At 43.2% G+C, this 19707-nt stretch overlaps 1 protein-coding gene across 1 annotated transcript in view; it reads left to right on the forward strand.

The window, feature by feature from the left end:
* The window catches only part of CACNA1H (calcium voltage-gated channel subunit alpha1 H), a 391999-nt gene that overhangs the window by 222920 nt on the left and 149372 nt on the right, over positions 1-19707 (forward strand). Inside the window, exons 5-6 of the mRNA XM_069734647.1 lie at positions 3749-3846; positions 5827-5986. Coding sequence (XP_069590748.1) covers positions 3749-3846; positions 5827-5986 — 258 coding nt within the window. The remainder of the gene's footprint in view (positions 1-3748; positions 3847-5826; positions 5987-19707) is intronic.

The raw sequence follows: 19707 nt of genomic DNA on the forward strand, positions 1-19707 counted from the left end.
AGAGGGGGAGAATTACTTCACTTGATCTAGACTTTATGCTTCTCTTAATACATCCTAGAACTGTTTGCCTTTTTTGCTGCTGCGTCACACTGTTGACTCATGTGCAGTCTGTGATCTATTATACCCAAGTCTTTTTCACATGTCCTGTTGCTTAGTTCTATTCCTCACAGTCTATAGATGTAATTTTCATTTTTCTTTCCCAGATATAAAATCTTACATGTCTCCCTGTTAAATACCATTCTATTAGTCACTGTCCATTGTTCAAGCTTATCTAGATCCTTCTGAATCATTTCTCAGTCTTCTCTAGTGTTAGCTATCCCTCCAGCGTTGCATCGTCTGCAAATTTGATTAGTTTAGCTTTCAGTTCCCTTTATTGATAAAAATGTTGAACAGCACTAGTCCCAGGACAGGGCCTTGTGTTACCCCACTTGAAAAACTTTTCCAATTGGATGTGCAACCACTTTTTGAGTACGATAAATGAGCCAGTTATGAATCCACATAACAGTAGCCTTGTCAATCCTATACTTTGTCATTTGTTCAATAAGGATAGTATGAGATGCTTTATCAAATGCTTTGCTGAAATCGAGATATATTATATCTACTGCATTTCCCTGATTCACCTAGTTAGTGATTCTGTTCCCACCTACTTCACAGCTCCTCTATTGCAGCTGTCTTCACTCCTTTGACCTGATTGGTTACAATGTGTTCTATCCCCACCTACTTCACAGCTCCTCTATTGCAGCTGTCTTCACTCCTTTGACCTGATTGGTTACAGTGTGTTCTATTCCCGCCTACTTCACAGCTCCTCTATTGCAGCTGTTATCACTCCTTTGACCTGATTGATTACAGTGTGTTCTATCCCCACCTACTTCACAGCTCCTCTACTGCAGCTGTCTTCACTCCTTTGACCTGATTGGTTACAATGTGTTCTATTCCCGCCTACTTCACAGCTCCTCTATTGCAGCTGTTATCACTCCTTTGACCTGATTGGTTACAGTGTGTTCTATTCCCGCCTACGTCACAGCTCCTCTATTGCAGCTGTCTTCACTCCTTTGACCAGATTGGTTACAATGTGTTCTGTCCCTAAACACTTCATAACTTTGCCTGTCGCTGCCATTATGAATTTGATCCCTGGGCTCAGAATCCAATAGGGGCCACTTTGACTTAGAGCTTAGAGATGAGGGGCTTTTCATGCTCTCCATGTCCTTGTTACTTTGTCATTGTGAATTCCTCGGTTAAACTTGATGGACGTGTCTTTTTCTAACTAAATCAACTATGTAACTAAGTGGGATTCCCGCCATGTTTACCTATTTGAGTACAACCCCAGTCTGCAAATTTTGTTGAGGGGTCGGTGCAGTGTAGAAGACACAATTACCCCTGTTAGCTGAGCATTAATACATGACAGTTTCCCTTTAAGTATATTCCGTACGGCCTGTACACCGTATGGTATCTTGACAAGTTCGCTGCTTGAAACAAAGTTTTTTTAAGTCTTCTGAGAAATCTTCTTCCCATATCAACAGAAATGAGGACAAACGGATACCAGGAGAAAAAGAAATCACATCCCCACAAGAGCAAGGAGAATGGCAATCAGCGGTGACAGCGAACGATGAGCCGCCGGAGCAGAAAATAACCACAATAGCTTGATTGCTGCGATGTATAGAACAAGACTCGGAAAATCAATACAATACCCATTCAGATATATATTGGGAAATAATACCGCTCATTGTGTGCGCGCCGCCCGAGCGCCAATCATTGTGATTATCACTAATTGTTCTGGCAACATCATATTCCATAGCGAAGTACAACTATTATCTAATGACTGCAATACTGAATACAGAAATCATGAGATACAAATAATGATATCCAGAGGGCACCGTAATGGGCACGGTTATGGATGCCATGTGTACTGCTCTATTATAGATCTGTGGCTGGCTCCATCATGGGGGCAGTGTGGCTGGCAATGTCATGGGGGCCCAATGGCTGGCTCTATCATGGGGTCAAAGAAACTGACTAATGGGGGCATTGTGGCTGGCACAGTTATAAAGGCACAGTAACTAGCTCTATTATGGGAACACTCGCCTTTTTGACACTGTGGTTTGCAATACTCTGGGGGTACTGTGGTTCTCAATGTGATGGGGCATTGTGGCTATCACTGTTATAAAGATTGCTATGAGGCAATGTGGCATTCACTGTTATGTTGTAATGGAGATACTTTCTTGGCACTACTATATCGACTCTATGGCTGTCACTACTTTGTGGCACTAGCTGACACTACTATGTGGACTCTGGCTGGCACTACTATACAGACACTGTGGCTGGCTTTACTATGTGGAGTCTGTGGCAGACACTACTATGTGGACACTCATTGGCACTACTATACAGACTCAAGCTGACACTACTATGTGGACACTAGTGGCACTACTATACAGACTCTGTGGCTGGCACTACTATGTGGACTCCGAGGCAGACACTACTATGTGGACACTAGCTGGCATTACTATACAGACACTGTGGCTGGCACTACTATGTGGACTCTGAGGCAGACACTACTATGTGGACACTATCTAGCACTACTATGTGGACACTGGCTGGCACTACTAAACAGACACTGTGGCTGGCACTGCTATGTGGACACTAGCTGGCACTACTATACAGACACTGTGACTGGCACTACTATGTGGACACTAGCTAGCACTACTATGTGGACACTGGCTGGCACTACTATACAGACACTGTGGCTGGCACTACTATGTGGACTCTGAGGCAGACACTACTATGTGGACACTAGCTAGCACTACTATGTGGACACAGGCTGGCACTACTATACAGACACTGTGGCTGGCACTACTATGCAGACTCTGAGGCAGGCACTACTATGTGGACACTGGCTGGCACTACTATGTGGACTCTGAGGCAGACACTACTAGGTGGACACTAGCTGGCACTACTATACAAACACTGTGGCTGGCACTACTATGTGGACACTAGCTGGCACTACTGTACAAACACTGTGGCTGGCACTACTATGTGGACACTAGCTGGCACTACTGTACAAACACTGTGGCTGGCACTACTATGTGGACACTAGCTGGCACTACTATGTGGACACTATCTGGCACTACTGTACAAACACTGTGGCTGGCACTACTATGTGGACACTAGCTGGCACTACTATGTGGACACTAGCTGGCACTACTGTACAAACACTGTGGCTGGCACTACTATGTGGACACTAGCTGGCACTACTATGTGGACACTATCTGGCACTACTGTACAAACACTGTGGCTGGCACTACTATGTGGACACTAGCTGGCACTACTATGTGGACACTAGCTGGCACTACTGTACAAACACTGTGGCTGGCACTACTATGTGGACACTAGCTGGCACTACTATGTGGACACTAGCTGGCACTACTGTACAAACACTGTGGCTGGCACTACTATGTGGACACTAGCTGGCACTACTATACAGACACTGTGGCTTTCTATTATGGAGGAGCTGTAGCTGTCTCTGTTACGAGAGCTCTATTGCTGTCATTGTTATGGGGAACCACTCTCGCTCTGTTATGACTGATATAACTTTAGCTGACGTTCGCCATATGTGATATTAATAAGCTGTATGGGATCTGTCATCATGATTTGTGAAGAGGGTTAATTATGGTGTTGCCAACACCTCTTGTATGACCTCTTCAATATATAGGGTTCACCGTGCTCTCTCCGTTGACCTGCACTCTCTTTCTCCTAGGATGATGGAATACTCTCTGGACGGACACAACGTCAGCCTGTCTGCCATCCGTACTGTCCGAGTTTTAAGGCCACTAAGAGCCATTAATAGAGTCCCAAGTAAGTACAAGGTCACTTATCGCAGTCTACAAACATCAGAGGTTTAATGATAAATTTCTAGCTGTCTGCAGTCACCACAAGGGGGAGCTCAGGAGCTGACTGCAGACTGAATACACATTCCAGCCAATAATAAACCTGTATGTGGTACGCTCCATATTTGAAAAAATCGTTTAAGGGTGGACACTCACTTTAGTGTCTACCGATTTATGAAAGGGAACAAAAATATACTAATTTATGGTAATTGTTATGCAATTTGTATTTGTTACACATATACTCAGCTCTAGAATAATCTCGGTAGAGGGTTTGTCCTCTTCTTAGAACGGTTTCCCAACAATTAGCAGGTCACAGAGTGTCTAATTTCTAAGCGATGTTGGAAGCCAGCAGCAATTGTTCTGTTTGACTGCAGTGCCCCCGCAGGGGAACGAAGGTATTACACATTTTGTTTACTGAAATCATACATAATAGATTTTGCAGCCCCTTTTAAAATATAGGGTTTTTTTTTCAGAATGATTAATATGAATTTCCTTCATGGCAGAGTTAATCAATGCCATTAGAAAAGCGATTAACATCCCCACCTCCCCTTCCCAAACTAATTAAAGGAACAGACCTGTAGGATGATGGAAATCTGTGGAGGACGGTACCTAAAAAATGTCCAGATGTGCAAGGCATCCGTAAATATATGAGAAAGAAACAGACTGTAAATTTAAAGCAAATTCTGCCATTATATTACGTGTTATAGTCGCTGGCTGAGAATATAATAAGAGTGTAGTCAGAACAGCGCCTCCTACAGGTGGGAAAGAGTCAATATCTGTAAAAAAAACAACTGATATATAATGTATTAACACCTCCTATGTCAGATGTATGGAGCGAGCTCACGGACTGAGAACCTAAAAGATAATGGCGGAATGGTTTTGTTTTTTTTTTTACAATTTCATTTTAATTTTTTCCCCCTTTTTTTCCTGTACATCATATGGTAAAATGAATGGTTATTATTCAAGCAGGCAAAAAACAAGCCCTCATACAGCTTTGTCAGTGAAAAATACAAAAAAGGTTATGGTTCTTGGAAGAAGGGGAGAAAAAAAATAATAAAGAATTGCAATACCACACATCACCCGTAGACAGGTGTGGCGCTGTTTGGGGAGAAATCATTCATGTTCTAGTAATAAATGAAATAATAAAGACATGTAATAGTACTGTCCCTTTAAATGGACCCAATATTATACATGACTTGTGCTATAAAAGTGTGTTTCTCTCTTTGGAGGACCCGACAAGTCTATATGTTCAGTGGTGTCCATGTAATACTTAGTCTCACCTGTGGAGGAGCTGCAGGAAAATGAAACACTTGCTACCGCAGCCGATCGCTGTGATTTTCAATGATCGGCTATTTTAATGAGAATTGAGACCCCAGTAGACCAATCTACCATTATTTTTTAAGTTTTTTTCTTTATTCTCTACATAGACAAACTGTGTCTGTTATTAATATTAATCGTATCAGGCCATTAATGGAACATATCGTGGCCGGTCACATTTCGCCTGTGCGGGGGCGTACGGATTTAGAACAGCTTATACTGTTTATTTTGTGTTTGGTTTATTAAGGACGCTGCTATTTATTTTCATTTATTTTCCTGCTTTTTCTGTTTGGTCGTCATGGTGCTCGATCCAGGCTAAAAAAACAAAAAAATATTGGGTTTTCACAAGTTATAAGTATGTATGGAAAATTTCCTTTATTCTGTTCATCCTTATCCTCCTGGTTCAGAGCAATTCGAAAGGAAGAGCAGAGGTGTTGGAAGGGTAATTCTATAGGGTCATTCCGACCATAGGCATCCATAGGATATGTAACAATATGTTTGCTAGATTGGGAGACCCCAGTATCACAAGAATGGGGGTCCTACTACCCCGCATCCGACAATGTAAAATCCCCTCCTTCCGGGACGTGGATTGTAATGTGTTGCAATAATAAGTGTGTTTGTCTCTCTGCAGGTATGAGAATACTGGTGACCCTGCTGTTAGACACTCTGCCTATGTTAGGCAACGTCCTCCTCTTGTGTTTCTTTGTGTTTTTCATCTTCGGGATTGTCGGCGTCCAGCTCTGGGCGGGTTTACTCCGAAACCGGTGTTTCATTGACCAAGATATTGCAATGTAAGTGAAGCTACCTTTATTTTCACCGCATTGGTCGCACGTTCTTAAAACTTGCATTTTGGGGGGTTTATTAATTATGGTCTTGATCCTGGAAAAGATGGGTGACAGCTTCTATGGCCGCCATTACTGCTCACCCAACTCCGGGATGACAAATCTGCCTGATTCTGCTGTCATAAATCCCGTACTATTTTGTAAGTAAGAATATGTTCAATTCTGGGATCGAGCAAAGCTGGGTGACGAACTGTCTGAGAAGTAATGGCGGCCATTGTGGTCGTCACCGAGATTTTCTAGTAAAAGAGTAAAAAGAAGGATGTATGAACATGGAGGCAGGTCTTTATCTATATCAAGAGGGGTCGGGTCCTTATGTAGATTAAGTGGGGTCAGGTCTTTATACAAAGTGGGGGCGGGTTTTTGTAGAAAGCGGGAGGCAGGCTTTTATCTATAAAAAGTGGCTGTGGGTGTTTATCTATGCAAAGTGCGGGCGGGTCTTTAAATAAAGTGGGGGCGGGTCTTACCTATACAAAGCGGGGCGAGTATTTATACAAAGCTGGGATGGGTCTTTATATATGCAAAGTAGGGGCGGGTCTTTATGCAAAGCGGGTGGCAGGTCTTCATAAAAAACTGGGGTGGGTCTTTGTCTATACAAAGCAGGGGCAGGTCATTGTCTCTACAAAGTGGGGGTGGGTCTTTGTCTCTACAAAGCAGGGGCGGGTCTTTGTCTCTACAAAGCGGGGGTGGGTCTTTGTCTCTACAAAGCAGGGTGGGTCTTTGTCTATACAAAGTGGGGGTGGATCTTTGTCTATACAAAGCGGGGGCGGGTCATTGTCTCTACAAAGCGGGGCGGGTCTTTGTCTCTACAAAGCAGGGGTGGGTCTTTGTCTATACAAAGCAGGGGCGGGTCTTTGTCTCTACAAAGCAGGGGTGGGTCTTTGTTTATACAAAGCGGGGGCGGGTCTTTGTCTATACAAAGTGGGGGTGGATCTTTGTCTCTACAAAGCGGGGGCGGGTCTTTGTCTCTACAAAGCAGGGGTGAGTCTTTGTCTATACAAAGCAGGGGCGGGTCTTTGTCTCTACAAAGCAGGGGTGGGTCTTTGTTTATACAAAGCAGGGGCGGGTCTTTGTCTCTACAAAGCAGGGGTGGGTCTTTGTTTATACAAAGCGGGGGCGGGTCTTTGTCTATACAAAGCAGGGGTGGGTCTTTGTTTATACAAAGCGGGGGTGGGTCTTTGTCTCTTTTCTCCTTTCAGTCAAACTGCATATGGGCAGAACAGTGAGGCAGGCTTTTAGTTAAAGGTAGGCGCATAAGTTCTAGCACCTATAGTGCTGGAAGAATGCTGATGAAGAGGAAACACCTTACCAAAAAAGGGTGGATGACAAGTTACAAAGCATGAGAATCAGGATATAATAGACTGTTATATACACCCAAATCACTTTTACCTTGTTGTAAGGGACGATTTATCAGGTTTTATGAGAAAGGACATGTATATTTAAAAGGTTTGCAAGAAATGGGGAGGAATACGTGAGACTCCATGCTCTGTGGTTGGCTTGTGGAGGATGATGTAGATTGTGGGAGCTCTGTGACACCTACTTACACAGCAACTGAAGAAAAATCAGGGGTCCCATTATCACCTATGATGTCTGGTGTTGGGATCACCCTTTTATGCAGGCGGCTTTGACGGCATTGTCCCACCAACAACATTTATCACCTCTATCATCAGTGCAGGTCATAGGGCAGGACTTCTAGGACCTCTGAGTAAAATAACAGGGGTCCTGAGCCCTCCTCCATGCTCATGTGTGACGGAGGTTACACATTCGCGCTCCCGCCGGGGGTGGAGTGGTGGTCACACGTGCACTAGCGGATACGCCCTTACTGATCGTACAGTCATCATCTGTCCTGTGGATAGGTGATAACATTGTGGGCTATCCTCCTCCTATAGCAAGGTGGACTTCTACCTGTCTGATCCTTTATCTCCCCGAGCCCCGAGAAGGGTCTTTAAGGGTGACCGATGGCTATGGGAACCTCCAAATCCATGCTGATAATCATGAGTGTACCCCTATGGGCTTCTGTAGAGGGATAAGCCTCCCGAAGGCGGAATCCTTCCAGAAATGTCATTGACGTTAGGCTTTTTGACCGACACTTATGATTGTATATAAGTAGCTGACTTTGACCTCCCGTCATAAAAAGTAAAGGAAGTGTCTGCTCGAGATTATTCCTTATCATTAATCCACTTACACAATGCCATGGAGAAGCTAATCCATCCTCGACCAGGAGGAGGAGGACTCCCAGAAGAGGCCATTACGGAGATTATGTGTCGCCTCTGTATGTGCGTTATCAACCTCAGTACCACCCGGCCCCATCACGTGTCTCAATGGGACAATCACAGATAAGGAGAAGACAGTAGGGTAAGAGCGGGCCTAAAGGTCAGAAATAAGAGGGGCTGTCATACCCTATATGGCTGCTCTACAAAAACACAAAGTGGAAATGGAAGGACGGAGGGACAGAGTGGGTGCTAAGAGCCAGACATATCAAGTGTCATTGATACGGCTTTACTATGATCTCATTCCCAGCAGATCGGGGTCCTGAAAGATCAGAGAATGTTCTGCTTCAGCTCCAGAGCTTCGCTCTGACATTCTGCACTATCCCCGTGTTATCGGTTCAGTCTACACCAGGGTGGATAATAGGCCAACGAATACACATTGACCAGAGACCATGGCCAACCTCTTAAAATGGGAAATTATTCCTGCCATACTACTGAAAAATAGTAATGTACCCCCATAATACAGCCAACTGGGTCATGTGTCATAATAGTATAATCCCCTTCCCTATAATACTGCCATACAAGCATACATAATCGTATAATACACTTTCATATAGTCCTGCCATACAGAGCTACATAACACACACAGAAACTGCAAAATACCGTTGTGCAGTACTCTACAAAAGTGCCATAAAATGGCTACATAATAGAATAATACACTTCCCTAGAACAGTCCTATAGTCATTACATACTATTTTACAATTCCCTATAATACTGCCATATAGTGACTACATAGTATAATAAACACTTCCCTATAATATTGCCATATTGTGACTACATAATATAATATACCGTACTTCCCTATAATACTGCCATATAGTAACTACATAATATAATAGACTTCCTTATAATATTGCCATATGCTGACTACATAATATAATAATAGACTTCCCTATAATACTGCCATATAGTGACTACATAATAATAGACTTACCTATAATACTGCTATATAGTGACTACATAATATAATAAACACCTATAATACTGCCATATAGTGACTACATAATAGAATAAACACTTCCCTATAATACTGCCATATGGAGACTATATAATACAATAAACACTTCCCTATAATGCTGCCATATAGTAACTACATAGTATAATAAACACTTCCTTACAAGACTGTCATATAGTAACATAGTAACATAGTAACATAGTTAGTAAGGCCGAAAAAAGACATTTGTCCATCCAGTTCAGCCTATATTCCATCATAATAAATCCCCAGATCTACGTCCTTCTACAGAACCTAATAATTGTATGATACAATATTGTTCTGCTCCAGGAAGACATCCAGGCCTCTCTTGAACCCCTCGACTGAGTTCGCCATCACCACCTCCTCAGGCAAGCAATTCCAGATTCTCACTGCCCTAACAGTAAAGAATCCTCTTCTATGTTGGTGGAAAAACCTTCTCTCCTCCAGACGCAAAGAATGCCCCCTTGTGCCCGTCACCTTCCTTGGTATAAACAGATCCTCAGCGAGATATTTGTATTGTCCCCTTATATACTTATACATGGTTATTAGATCGCCCCTCAGTCGTCTTTTTTCTAGATTAAATAATCCTAATTTCGCTAATCTATCTGGGTATTGTAGTTCTCCCATCCCCTTTATTAATTTTGTTGCCCTCCTTTGTACTCTCTCTAGTTCCATTATATCCTTCCTGAGCACCGGTGCCCAAAACTGGACACAGTACTCCATGTGCGGTCTAACTAGGGATTTGTACAGAGGCAGTATAATGCTCTCATCATGTGTATCCAGACCTCTTTTAATGCACCCCATGATCCTGTTTGCCTTGGCAGCTGCTGCCTGGCACTGGCTGCTCCAGGTAAGTTTATCATTAACTAGGATCCCCAAGTCCTTCTCCCTGTCAGATTTACCCAGTGGTTTCCCGTTCAGTGTGTAATGGTGATATTGATTCCCTCTTCCCATGTGTATAACCTTACATTTATCATTGTTAAACCTCATCTGCCACCTTTCAGCCCAAGTTTCCAACTTATCCAGATCCATCTGTAGCAGAATACTATCTTCTCTTGTATTAACTGCTTTACATAGTTTTGTATCATCTGCAAATATCGATATTTTACTGTGTAAACCTTCTACCAGATCATTAATGAATATGTTGAAGAGAACAGGTCCCAATACTGACCCCTGCGGTACCCCACTGGTCACAGCGACCCAGTTATAGACTATACCATTTATAACCACCCTCTGCTTTCTATCACTAAGCCAGTTACTAACCCATTTACACACATTTTCCCCCAGACCAAGCATTCTCATTTTGTGTACCAACCTCTTGTGCGGCACGGTATCAAACGCTTTGGAAAAATCGAGATATACCACGTCCAATGACTCACCGTGGTCCAGTCTATAGCTTACCTCTTCATAAAAACTGATTAGATTGGTTTGACAGGAGCGATTTCTCATAAACCCATGCTGATATGGAGTTAAACAGTTATTCTCATTGAGATAATCCAGAATAACATCCCTCAGAAACCCTTCAAATATTTTACCAACAATAGAGGTTAGACTTACTGGCCTATAATTTCCAGGTTCACTTTTAGAGCCCTTTTTGAATATTGGCACCACATTTGCTATGCGCCAATCCTGCGGAACAGACCCTGTCGCTATAGAGTCCCTAAAAATAAGAAATAATGGTTTATCTATTACATTACTTAGTTCCCTTAGTACTCGTGGGTGTATGCCATCCGGACCCGGAGATTTATCTATTTTAATCTTATTTAGCCGGTTTCGCACCTCTTCTTGGGTTAGATTGGTGACCCTTAATATAGGGTTTTCATTGTTTCTTGGGATTTCACCTAGCATTTCATTTTCCACCGTGAATACCGTGGAGAAGAAGGTGTTTAATATGTTAGCTTTTTCCTCGTCATCTACAACCATTCTTTCCTCACTATTTTTTAAGGGGCCTACATTTTCAGTTTTTATTCTTTTACTATTGATATAGTTGAAGAACAGTTTGGGATTAGTTTTACTCTCCTTAGCAATGTGCTTCTCTGTTTCCTTTTTGGCAGCTTTAATTAGTTTTTTAGATAAAGTATTTTTCTCCCTATAGTTTTTTAGAGCTTCAATGGTGCCATCCTGCTTTAGTAGTGCAAATGCTTTCTTTTTACTGTTAATTGCCTGTCTTACTTCTTTGTTTAGCCACATTGGGTTTTTCCTATTTCTAGTCCTTTTATTCCCACAAGGTATAAACCGCTTACACTGCCTATTTAGGATGTTCTTAAACATTTCCCATTTATTATCTGTATTCTCATTTCTGAGGATATTGTCCCAGTCTACCAGATTAAGGGCATCTCTAAGCTGTTCAAACTTTGCCTTCCTAAAGTTCAATGTTTTTGTGACTCCCTGACAAGTCTCCCTAGTGAAAGACAGGTGAAACTGCACATAGTGACTAATTACTATCATACACTTCTATTATAATGTGTCTACACTGGGCCTACATAGTACTATCATACAACTACCCTATGATACTGCGATACACTGACTAAGTACTGCCATACACTTCCATTATAATTTTGCTATAAACTGACTATATAAAACTATTAAACATTTCCCTGTATAATACTGCCATATAGTGGCTACATAATTGTTTAGTAAGCCTTTTAACATTGCCAGACAGTGTCTACAATATAAAGACATCTGGTGTCTATATTATTGCATCTGGCATTATATAATAGTGAGTACATTATGTTGTCATACTCTTCCCTTATAATACCGCCATACAGCAGCTACTCCATAGTATAATACACTTCTCTTATATTACCGCCAGTTCAGTGACTAAATAATACTATGAAACAATTCCATTATAATAGGGCTGTATAGTGTGTTGTGAATACTGTTGTCGAACTCCCTCCTGTGGTCGTGAATGGTACTTCGGCGAGTTCTGTCCATGGACTCCCTCTGGTGGCTGTGAGTGAAGCTGCTGCTTCTGAGGTTCCTTACACAGGTGACATGGTTTATCCTTTGGTTGGCTGCTCTATTTAACTCCACTCAGATCGTTACTCCATGCCAGCTGTCAATGTTCCTGCATTAGTTCAGTTCGCTCTTGGATCTTTCTGGTGACCTGTCTTCTCCAGCAGAAGCTAAGTTCCTGATAGTTATTATTTGTTCATTGTTTCCTTGTCCAGCTGGTTATCATGATTTTGTCTTGCTAGCTGGAAGCTCTGGGATGCAGAGTGGCATCTCCGCACCGTTAGTCGGTGCGGAGGTCTTTTTGCACACTCTGCGTGGCCTTTTGTAGTTTTTTGTGCTGACCGCAAAGATACCTTTCCTATCCTCTGTCTGTTTAGTAAGTCTGGCCTCCCTTTGCTGAATCCTGTTTCATTTCTGTGTTTGTGACTTTCATCTTTACTCACAGTCAATATATGTGGGGGGCTGCCTTTTCCTTAGGGGAATTTCTCTGCCTGATCCACTGAATTTGGTTCATCATAAAGCAATCCAAGCGCCAGAAAAAACGCATCAACATCACGCAATGCAGGATCTCCTGGCGCAAGGGAAAATGCCCAGTCTTGAGGGTCACCACGCAACAAAGAAATAATGATTTTTACTTGTTGAACGGGGTCACCAGAGGAGCGGGGTTTCAAAGCTAGAAACAGTTTACAATTATTTTTGAAATTCAGAAACTTAGATCTATCCCCAGAAAATAAATCAGGAATAGGAATTCTAGGCTCTAACATAGGATTCTGAACCACAAAATCTTGAATGTTTTGTACCCTTGCAGTGAGATGATCCACACAAGAGGACAGACCTTGAATGTCCATATCTACACCTGTGTCCTGAACCACCCAAAGGTTTAGGGGAAAAGAAAGACAAAACACAGTGCAAAGAAAAAAAAATGGTCTCAGAACTTCTCTTATCCCTCTATTGAGATGCATTAATACTTTGGGCCAGCTGTACTGTTATGACCTGGTGGTTAGGAGCACCCGGCACGACCTGATAGTTAAACTCACACAGGACAAGCTCTGGGATGTGGGAGCTCTGCTGACCGCAGGCCCTAATCCTATCACAACAACTAGAAATAGCCGTGGAGCGTTCCTGACTCTCCCTAGACGCCTCTTCACAGCACTAAGAGCTAGCTAGCCCTAGAGATAGATAATAAAGCCTACCTTGCCTCAGAGAAATTCCCCAAAGGAAAAGGCAGCCCCCCACATATATTGACTGTGAGTAAAGATGAAAGTCACAAACACAGAAATGAAACAGGATTCAGCAAAGGGAGGCCAGACTTACTAAACAGACAGAGGATAGGAAAGGTATCTTTGCGGTCAGCACAAAAAACTACAAAAGACCACGCAGAGTGTGCAAAAAGACCCCCACACCGACTCACGGTGCGGAGATGCCACTCTGCATCCCAGCGCTTCCAGCTAGCAAGACAAAATCATGATAACCAGCTGGACAAGGAAACAATGAACAAATAATAACTATCAGGAACTTAGCTTCTGCTGGAGAAGACAGGTCACCAGAAAGATCCAAGAGCGAACTGAACCAATGCAGGAACATTGACAGCTGGCATGGAGTAACGATCTGAGTGGAGTTAAATAAAGCAGCCAACCAAAGGATAAACCACGTCACCTGTGTAAGGAACCTCAGAAGCAGCAGCTTCACTCACAGCCACCAGAGGGAGTCCATGGACAGAACTCGCCGAAGTACCATTCACGACCACAGGAGGGAGTTCGACAACAGAATTCACAACAATAGTGGCTGCACAAAACCATAATACACTTCCCTTATAATACCGCCATACGCTGACTACATACCGTAATTGAATAATAAACTTCCTTTAAATACTGCCATAGAGTGTCTACAAAATACGTCATACAATGCCCTCATCATAGTGTCACTCCTGCACAATATTGCCATGCAGTTACTTATAATACCGCCATACGTTGCTGTATTACTCGTTAGTGTCCTCACAAGGACAAACTCATTGCCGTTCCCCTTAGTTGGGACCGTTCAGTGTCTCACTGCAGATCTGCAAAATGCTGCCCCCTGCTGTCAGATTAGTGTCTCTGCCTAAAGTGAAATGTCCCCCTATGGCCTCTGTTTAGTGCCCGAGGCACAATCCCCCCATGCCCCTTCCTTACAAGCCTCCATTACTAACCACCTTGATACCAGTGGGACAGAATTGCCCTTTCACGTCCTTATATGCAGACTGTGAGGGTCCGTTTATCTGCCGGGGTTATCACTTGCCCTTCTCATCCAAACAAAAAGACTTTGCCTCGTGCAGATTGTCAGGCTGCTCGTCAGAGAAGCCCTTGGACAGTCTCCTACTAAAGAAGTTATTTAAATTCCACTTTCCTTCTCAGGATGAAAAACATTTTGGAAAGGTCACAGAGATGAGTTAAGTTGTGCTATTTAAATGCAGATATACAGAGCGAGAGTGTAATGGGAGTACTGGGCATCAGATACAGACACCCGCACATCATCACTCACAGAGAAAGTCAGCCAGCGCAAGGCTGAGCACATTGGACAATGGAGGAAGAATGCAGAAAGTTTCTGTACAAATCAAAAGTTCTATTAGGTCCTCAAGGAATGCTACATTGTAAATACTGTAGTGCAGCGGTAGCACTCTGTGCAGTGATGAGGGAGTGACCCAGCAAAGTTCAAAGCAAAATGTCTCTTTAATGTTCAACTAAAAAAACACAGCACACACTATCCACCAGATCGCAGCCGGGAAACATATTCTCTGGATTACAGTCACTAAACACGCCAGTCCACCTCTGACCGTTCCCGTGGGCGACTGCATCACCGTGTTAATGTCTTTTTACTCACAGAAATACACAGTACACAATATCCTCCGGATCGCAGCCGGGAACAATATCCTCCAGTTTTCAGTCACTAAACACGCCAGTCCATCTCTGACCTGTTACCGTGGGCGACTGCACCGCTAGGCACGCTGTGAATGCCAGGCACCTCAGCTCCTCCAGCTGCTTGGCTCCGCTTGCCTGTGTTGCCTCTTACAGGAGCTCTGCAGAGCCAAATGCTCTGCCCTCTAGCATAAACCAGACTGACACTGACTCTGACCCTGACACACCCAAACCCTATGCTGCAGGGTTTTTAACTTGAATCTGTGCCTTCAGCCACATGGAAAACCCAGCCCGGAATGAAACGGACTGCACGACTACCATCCTGTGTCTGTTTCAAAACACAAAAGCCCATCAGGTTTTCCCTAAATCTGCCTGGGACAACCAAAATGTCCAAGACCTATACTCACTTTAGTCTGCATTGCAACCACAGCTACGCCTGTGACTTCAATGCACTGTCATGGCCTCAATCACCTCCGTGCACATCCTGGGGGGAACATACAGTGACCCTCACATGTAACACCAGTCACTGCCTCACAATACATTACTGATTCTAAGTTACATCCTGTATTATACCCCAGAGCTGCACTCACTATTCTGCTGGTGCAGTCACTGTGTACATATATTACACTACTGATCCTGAGTTACCTCCTGTATTGTACCCCAGAGCTGCACTCACTAGTCTGCTGGTGCAGTCACTGTGTACATACATTACATTACTGATCCTGAGTTACATCTTGTATTATACCCCAGAGCTGCACTCACTATTCTGCTGGTGCAGTCACTGTGTACATACATTACACTACTGATCCTGAGTTACCTCCTGTATTGTACCCCAGAGCTGCACTCACTATTCTGCTGGTGCAGTCACTGTGTACATACATTACACTACTGATCCTGAATTACATCCTGTATTATACCACAGAGCTGCACTCACTATTCTGCTGGTGCAGTCACTGTGTACATACATTACATTACTGATCCTGAGTTACCTCCTGTATTATACCCCAGAGCTGCACTCACTATTCTGCTGGTGCAGTCACTGTGTACATACATTACGTTACTGATCCTGAGTTACATCCTGTATTATACCACAGAGCTGCACTCACTATTCTGCTGGTGCAGTCAATGTGTACATACATTACACTACTGATCCGGAGTTACATCCTGTATTATACTCCAGAGCTGCACTCACTATTCTGCTGGTGCAGTCACTGTGTACATACATTACATTACTGATCCTGAGTTACCTCCTGTATTGTACCCCAGAGCTGCACTCACTATTCTGCTGGTGCAGTCATTGTGTACATACATTACATTACTGATCCTGAGCTACATCCTGTATTATACCCCAGAGCTGCACTCACTATTCTGCTGGTGCAGTCATTGTGTACATACATTACATTACTGATCCTGAGTTACATCCTGTATTATACCCCAGAGCTGCACTCACTATTCTGCTGGTGCAGTCACTGTGTACATACATTACATTACTGATCCTGAGTTACATCCTGTATTATACCCCAGAGCTGCACTACAGAAGCACAATTATCAGCATTTGATAAATGTTTACACTTTTATTGACAAATACAGTACAGACCAAATGTTTGGACACACCTTCTCATTTAAAGATTTTTCTGTATTTTCATGACTATGAAAATTGTACATTCACACTGAAGGCATCAAAGCTATGAATTAGCACATGTGGAATTATATACTTAACAAAAAAGTGTGAAACAACTGAAATTATGTCTTATATTCTAGGTTCTTCAAAGTAGCCACCTTTTGCTTTGATGACTGCTTTGTACACTCTTGGCATTCTCTTGATGAGATTCAAGAGGTAGTCACCGGGAATGGTTTTCACAGTTGTGCCCCCTCAGGTTTAATAAGTGGGATTTCTTGCCTTATAAATGGGGTTGGGACCATCAATTGTGTTGTGCAGAAGTCTGGTGGATACACAGCTGATAGTCCTACTGAATATACTGTTAGAATTTGTATTATGGCAAGAAAAAAGCAACTAAGTAAAGAAAAACGAGTGGTCGTCATTACTTTAAGAAATGAAGAAGGTCAGTCAGTCAGTCAGAATCTATCCTTCTTGTTTTTCTTGGAGATAAGTAGCTTCTTTGTTGTCCTTCTGGACACCAGGCCAACTTCTTAAAGCCTTCTCCTCACTGTGGGTGCAGATGCACTGACTCCTGCCTGCTGCCTTTTCTGAGCAAGCTCTGCACTGGTGTTGAACTGATCCCATAGCCAAATCTTCTTTAGGAAATGGTCATGGCTATTGCTTGTCTGAAGCCTTTTTCACAGCAATTGAACTTCTCTCATTGAAGTTCTCGATGATCTGATAAATGGTTGATTTAGGGGCAATCTTACAAGAAGCAATGTCCTTGCCTGTAAAGCAAATTGCAGCTATAAAAACTGAAGCAGCAAACTTTGTGAAAACCAAAATTTATGTCAGTCTCAAAAGTTTTGGCCATGACTGTACTTGACTTTTTTTTCATCCTTTACTGATCCTAAGTTACATATAATCAATTTAGACCATGAGTTGCTGGGTATAAGTACCATAACGTCATCCTCCTTTCAGTGATATTGGAGATTGTTGCACGTGACCTTTAAGTGGTTCTGATTCTGCAGATAGAGTTAGGACAGGTGAGGATCCCCATTACCATGGGCATGAAAATGTCTGGCACCATGATTGGCACTTGGGAGGAGTTCAGTGGTGGATGCAACTGTTGCACGACCTGTATCAGTGCTTTTAGGGCACTTTGTAGGTGCCATCTTTTCATGCAGATCCTGGTGAACGGTTTTCTTTAATATCCTCAAAAAATAAAGAAGGTGTTGTAATGTTTCCTCTACAGATTGAGGCTGCGGTTGTTGTTCTGCTGTAGGTTTCCCACACTGTCGCCTACTCCTGTTACTCATTCAGTACTAAGGAAAATAGTTTTTCTGGAGATAAGTAACAGCACAGCTACATAATGGCCTTACTAATATAATCACATGAGTGGGCAAGTCACTGCCGTCAACAAGGTCAAAACACTCCTCTCCTGCTGCTGTTAGTCAGTACTCGCCCACATCCGTCTCCTTCATTCATTTCCTGCATTTGTGATCTATCCTATTATTTGATTAGCTAAGATATTCTTTCTCCAAATCCATCGCCTCCTGCTGTAGGCCACTACCATTATCTGATTGGTTACAGGGTGTTTTATCCCCACCCACTGGGATCCTGATCACGGTTTTATCCCTTCCATTTCTAATCTGTCTTAAGATCTGATTGGTTACAAGATATTTTGCACCCGTTCTTTGTCATTCTTACCAATATCTGATTGGTTTCAGTGTTCTTTTACTGTTTTATATCCAACTCATCTTCCCTTGCTATTATTGCTACTATGATCTGACTAGATGGTGGCCCGATTTTAACGCATCGGGTATTCTAGAATATGTATGTAGTTTATTTATGAAGATTTGAGAATAATGCAATGAATACACAGGATTCGGCCAACCAGCCGCGACCAGTTAGCGAAGCTTGGTTCAACTGCAACTGGACTGCGCCTGTTGCTGATTGTTCGCGGCCGGCCGCGACCAATCAGTGAAGCCAGGGCCAACTGCAGGTTTTTGAGGGCCCCGGGGGAAAGAGTCTCACAGCCCACAAAGTATATAGCACAGCCACGTAGTATATAGCACAGGCACATAGTATATAGCACAGGCACATAGTATATAACACAGCCCACGTAGTATATAACACAGCCCACGTAGTATATAGCAGCCACGTAGTATATAGCACAGCCACGTAGTATATGGCACAGCCACCTAGTATATAGCACAGCCCATGCAGTATATAGCACAGGCACATAGTATATAACACAGCTACGTAGTATATAGCACAGCCACGTAGTATATAGCACAGCCACGTAGTATATTGCAGAGCCACGTAGTATATAGCACAGCCCACGCAGTATATAACACAGCCCACATAGTATATAGCACAGCCAATGTAGTGTATAGCACAGCCCATGCAGTATATGACACAGCCAACGCAGTATATAGCACAGCCCACGCAGTATATAGCACAGCTCACGCAGTATATAGCACAGCTGACGCGGTATATAACACAGCCAGGTAGTATATTGCACAGCAACATAGTATATTGCACAGCCACGTAGTATATTGCACAGCCACGTAGTATATAGCACAGCCCACGCAGTATATAACACAGCCACGTAGTATATTGCACAGCCACGCAGTATATAGCACAGCCATGTAGTATATAGTACAGCCCACGTAGTGTAGAGCACAGCGACGTAGTATATAACACAGCCCACGTAGTCTATAGCAATGTGGGCACCATATCCCTGTCCAAACTATAATTAAAATAAAAAATAGTTATATACTCACCTTCTGGTGACCCCCGGATCCAGCCCAGGCCTTTAGCGATGCTCCTCGCGATGCTCCGTTCCCAGTAATGCCTTGCGACAATAACCCGTGATGATGTAGCGAAATCGCTGCGTCATCACGGGCAGTTGCCGCAATGCATTCTTGGGACCGGAGCGTCGCGAAGAGCGGGAAAGGCTGCCACAGACGCCGGAAGGT

This window comes from Ranitomeya imitator, chromosome 7 (genome assembly GCF_032444005.1).
Source record: "Ranitomeya imitator isolate aRanImi1 chromosome 7, aRanImi1.pri, whole genome shotgun sequence".
Lineage (NCBI taxonomy): Eukaryota > Metazoa > Chordata > Amphibia > Anura > Dendrobatidae > Ranitomeya > Ranitomeya imitator.